At 38.6% G+C, this 5561-nt stretch overlaps 1 protein-coding gene across 1 annotated transcript; it reads right to left on the bottom strand.

Annotated features, from left to right (window-relative positions):
* Positions 1-4359: 4359 nt before the first annotated feature.
* LOC104223248 (auxin-induced protein 15A-like) lies at positions 4360-5276 on the bottom strand. The gene has a single exon (XM_009774646.2). It carries the CDS (start codon positions 5220-5222, stop codon positions 4797-4799), a length of 426 nt encoding a protein of 141 aa, XP_009772948.1. The 5' UTR covers positions 5223-5276; the 3' UTR covers positions 4360-4796.
* Between the last annotated feature and the right edge of the window lie 285 nt (positions 5277-5561).

Raw genomic sequence — 5561 nt, 5'->3', positions numbered from 1 at the left:
TATACAAGCTCACTAAGGCACTATATGGACTAAAGCAAGCTCCACGTGTTTGGTATGATAGACTTAGTTCTTTTCTTGTTGATCATGGCTTACCAAGAGGTAAAGTAGACACTACCCTGTTTATTAAAAGATCATCAGTAGGTAATCTCATTATTCAGATTTATGCTGATGATATTATATTTGGTAGTGCTAACCCTCTTATGTGCAAGGAATTTTCAAATCTTAAGCAAAGCGAATTCGAAATGAGCATGATGGGAGAGCTAACATTCTTCCTTGGACTCCAAATTCAACAATCTGAAGAAGGAACCTTTATATGTCAGACCAAATACACAAAGGAACTGATTCAAAAATTTGGCATGAGCAATGCAAAATCCATTAGCAAACCAATGAGTCCTTCAACAAATCTAGACAAAGATGAACAGGGAATCCCTGTTGATGAAACTAAATATCATGAAATGATTAGATCATTACTATATCTAACAGCAAGTCGACCGGATATTATGTTTAGTGTGTGTAAATGTGCCACATTTCAGTCAGCTCCTAAGGAATCTCATCTGACTGCAGTGAAGAGAATCATTCGATATCTCATTGGGACTGTATCTCATGGACTATGGTATCCTCGCTCTAACTCTTTTAAATTAGAAGATTTTTCAGATGCTGACTTTGTAGGTGATAAGGAAGATAGAAAAAGAACAAGTGGTACATGACAATTACTTGGAAAGGCATTGATATCCTGGAATAGTAAAAAACAAGCATCAATTGCATTATCTACTACTGAAGCTGAATACATTGCCATTGGACAATGTTGCGCACAATTATTGTGGATGTCCCATCAACTGGGTGACTATGAACTTTCTTTTAAACCTATACAATTTTTTGTGATAATTCAAGTGCTATTTGTCTTTCAAAAAATCATGTGCATCATTCTAGAGCAAAACATATAGATATCAAGCATCACTTTATTAGAGATCATGTTCTTAAGAGAGATATAGAAATATCTTTTGTTGGAACTACTGATCAGTTAGCAGATATTTTTACTAAGCTATTATTAGAGGATAGATTTTGTGCTTTAAGAAAATTACTTGCCATTACTTGCTTAACTAATAACCTATAGGACCTATGTGTACTGCAGATACTTCAGGTGTAATGATTGTCCTTTACTCATGCATTAATTACGCCTCCGTTTTTCTCTCTCATTTTTTCTTCTTTCACATCAGTTCATCGTTCAAAGTTGGAAAGCCAATTATTGCGTCCCTTCAATTGACGCCTTTTCCTTTTCTATACTCAACCGTCAGAAGTTTCTCTTCTTAAGTCGGAGAACCCCTTTCAGTCACTTTCATCTCTATCATCTAGAAAACCCTTCTCCAAAGCTCCGATCAAACTACTTTCCTTCATTAGCCAAACAACCCAGAAATCCCTCTGCTTCTGCCAGAAAAAGTACCCACTCTAAAGCAAAACCCCCTTCTATGCCCTAGAACAAGTAGACCTAGGGTCCGACCACTCTGAGGGTTTTGCCTCTTCACAGGGAGATTTCTCTGATCACTCTCAAAACTTAAGAGAAAAAGCCTTAGGAAAACGACCCATGGAAGACCCCCTTCCCCTATTTCCTCTACCTCCAAAGAAATCCAAGATTGATCTTTCTGGCTCTCTAGAATCTGACCTAAATTTCTGGGATTTTCCAAATAGGGATTTCTTCGTTGCTCTGAAGGACAAGCCCATTGCTCATGGAAGGGTAGTCGACCTTGATGACATGGAAGCCCTCAATTGTAAGGTCAAAAACCTCTTTGTTCATCAAGGGTGGGCTAAGTTCCTCTCTATTCCTCCGCCTAAGGTCCATGAACCCCTAGTAAAGATGTTTTATGCTAATCTCCATTCTAGTAAACCTGACTGGTTGGAATCCTTAGTGTTAGGTAAGTGCATTGTTCTTGATTGTGCCCCTGTTTGATTCGCTCTTTCAGTGTCGATGTTCTGGTTTTCCTATGCTTTTCAAAAACACCTGGCCCGATGATTTTTAAATTTCTTTTGACCAAGCCAAACAGTGTATTGCTGAGTGTCCCTCTGACTCCCTTCCCAACCAGTTAGGTCCTAGTGATGCTAGTTTCGAAACTCGAGTTCTGGCCCACATTGTAGCAACTACTCTGCTTCCCCGCACTGGTTCCTTTTCAACCTTATCTCAAAGAGACACTTTCTTAGTATACTGCCTTATGACTAAACTCAAAATCAGGTTATCCTCCCGGGTCATTAATTTCATGATTGAAAGTGCTGAAAATCCCACCACTCTACCCTATGGCATGACTATCACTCACATTCTGGAAGCTCATCAAATTTCCTTGTCCAATTATCCCTTCATCACTATTTCAAAGTCTTAGAACTCTAGAGCCTTTGCAAGTATGGGATATGTGAGTGTGAAGGGCTCTTGGGTTAAGAAGCACGAAGGTGAAGCAAAGCATGCTCCTATAGAGCCCAAACCTAAACCCTCTGCCTCTCATCCCAGCCCTGGTGATCCTGACCTTGGTGAAAGCTTCGTGCCATTGACACTCAACTCTCTGAAATCAAAAATCTTTTCACATCCACTCAGACTACTGTTGGTGACATTCATTCCATCTCCAAGGAAATAGGGTCTGATGTGTCAAAGATTAGAGTTGATGTTCTCAGAGTTAGGGAGAATGCTGTCAAAGCTTTCAGGAAGATTCATGACAGGTTGGATGGAATGAGCATCTCAGCCAATGCTAGCTTTGAACAATTGAAGGAGGCCATCTGCAACACTCATACTTATTTTCTGCGTCGTTAATATGGTTGCTTAAGACAATTTTTTTTGCTGTGCTGTTTTTGGGCTGTTATCTCAGCCATTGGATAATTTCTATTTTTCTCTTGTTTTTTGGGCTATAACTCTGCTGATTAATGCTATATATTCTGTTTAGTTCTTGGTTTGTTCCCTCTTTGCTAATACCAAAAAGGGGGAGAAGAGTATATGTTGTATCTGTACATGTATAGTTGACTGTGTGGCAAAAGTAGCATCCTCTATGGCAGGAGTCGACTCCAACCAAAGACTAGTCAACTGCATGAATTGAGGGGGAGTACCATGAACCTATCAACTGCATACATTGAGAGGGAGTAAAACACATGGAAGTCAATTGGTGTTTAAACATATATATTATTTTGTCATCATCAAAAAGGGGGACATTGTTAGATCTAATTTTAACGATGCAAATAATATATCTGTGCAGGAAATCAATTACAGAAGAACAAGGAATCAAGGAGCTACTACAAGATTGTTGAAGTCAATCTGGATGCTTAAGGAAAGAAATCAATCAACAAAGATTACGAATTAGTCAGCAAATCTGGATGCTTAAGGAAAGAAATCAATCAACAAAGATTACGAATCAGTCAGCAAAGATTACGGACAGCTGCGATGGAAAGAATCAAGCAAGCCTAAACTTAAGGCATTAATCAAGGCCAGAACATTCAAATCCAGAAGATTGAAGCAGTCAAAAAGCATCGAAGATTCTGTGAGAAGAGTAGCTGAGTGGCTAATTTCGGAAGGACCAACAATCAAGGAGTAAACCCTCATCATTAACAACTGTAGAAGGAAAGCTATTAATTTCCTCTCATCAAGGAAGAGCAACGACAAGCAATCTTATTCTTGGAAAGAGTCAATCTCTTTCCAAGGATCAAATCTCTTGGGTTGTCAAGTCTCGTCAGCAAACGGTCTTCAACAAAATATTTATACTCAGCATCAAGCCTTAACAAATATACTTTGATCGAACCAAAAATCCTCTCTTTGTTCTGCTGCATACAAACATTGTAGTTCTCTAAGATCTGCTGTGTAACAAGTCAGAGAAAAAAAGGAGAGTACAACACTGGTGAGACATTGTATCAAAAGAGACGAGTGTTATAGGAACTGAGCTATCACGTCATTTCCATTGTACTCGGAGAAACGCATTTACTAAAGAGAACTCCCTTGCAACCCAAGGGGACTGAACTAGGATTCACATTGAATCCGAACCAGTATAAAATTCCGATGTCTTTAATTCCTGCACTTACTTTCTGTGTTTTATATTTTGCTATTATGACTGTTAGGTTATTGCATCTAGTCGACTAATTGACAAATCAGTCAACTAATAGAGATTAAGTTTAAAAATATACAATTCACCTCCCTCTTGTACTTTCAGCAAAGTGGCATGCCACGTGGTATCCAACTCACTCAAATATCAGGCCAAATGTATGGTGTTAGCTATGGTGGAGGGGATTAACGGTAGATGTACAATTTACATTGGGGGTATTGTTCATATTAATTTCATTTAAAATCATGTACTCTATTTATAATGTACAACAAATAATGGACAATCAGTGCTTAATTTCTCTGAAATTTCCTATTCTATCAACAATGACCGTCTTTAGTAAAAAGAATTAAGTACAAAACAATTGTACACAGTAACAACTGATTGTCCCTTTCCTCGTTGCTTTACTGCACTTTGCAATTTCTATATTCACTCTGTTCTTGAATTTCACTCCGATTCAAAACCTGGGACGACTCCATGGCGAATCAGCTCGTCCACCTTCTTGTCATCTCCAATCAAATTCTCAGAACAAAATTCAAATAGTAGGTCTGGACACATCCACTTGTGCTCAGCTTGAATTTAATACTATATATGTAATTGAGAAATTTTGAGAAAAAAAAAAAAGATGTCTATTTATACTAAAACTATACGTCTTGTCTTGTCGCAATCTGTTCACTCACTTAAAATGTTGATCTGTCTTTTGTACGAAGTGTCTTTACTTATCAAATACGCTAGCTAATGCAAAAGGGGTCTGGAATCAGCCCAAAAATCAAGGTTGCTTCGGATATCCATGTGACAATATCTTTGAAAATCTCCGAAGTTCATGAACCATGACATATTATTGTTAACGGAGTCGAATCGATTCAAGTAACGAAGTAACTCTTCAAACAAAGATTCATAACAACGAATGGCTAAAGGGCCAGAGTTCGTAAAACCAAACTCTTCCTCTGCCTGTGAAAGGAGTTTCTTGAACATTGGGTGGTTCAGGTAAGCGGCACGGACTACAAATCTCTTGCAACTTGCGCCTACTGTGACTGCTACGTGTCCCAAAGGTACGTCGGTCGGGACACGGCGACGGGCAGCCGTAGCGGCCTTCTTCCTCCACCCTCGTAGCATTTGGCGGAGCCTGACTATGTGGCGGATCTTGCTGCAGGATGACATTTTTCTTCAGAAAGCTCTTGTAGACTTTTAGACGTTTGGACTTTAATTTGAAAGTATTGGATGAGAAAGTAAGGTGTTTTGCTGAGTGGGGAAGGGAATGGTATATATAAGAGTTTGCGTAGGTACGTCGTACGTGACATTAGTTTTAAAAATATTCGTATGCCTGGCTGTTTCTACAGAGCATTACGGAGGAAATTAAAATTTTATCTACAGGGGTCGTTTGATTTGGGAAAGAAAATATTCCTTAATAATAATAATGATAGGATGTCAATGTTTCACTCAAAAGATATTAAAATCTTTTTGAGCAAATCAATCAAAAATGAAGGGGTAAACTCTTAG

Source organism: Nicotiana sylvestris, chromosome 10, assembly GCF_000393655.2.
Source record: "Nicotiana sylvestris chromosome 10, ASM39365v2, whole genome shotgun sequence".
NCBI classification, from domain to species: Eukaryota; Viridiplantae; Streptophyta; class Magnoliopsida; order Solanales; family Solanaceae; genus Nicotiana; species Nicotiana sylvestris.
Note: the sequence above shows the minus strand (reverse complement) of the source record. Positions and strands in the feature narration are given on the sequence as shown.

Excerpts from the sequence above, each read along its gene's own strand:
- LOC104223248 (XM_009774646.2), bottom strand. The coding sequence starts at position 5,222 with ATGTCATCCTGCAGCAAGATCCGCCACATAGTCAGGCTCCGCCAAATG.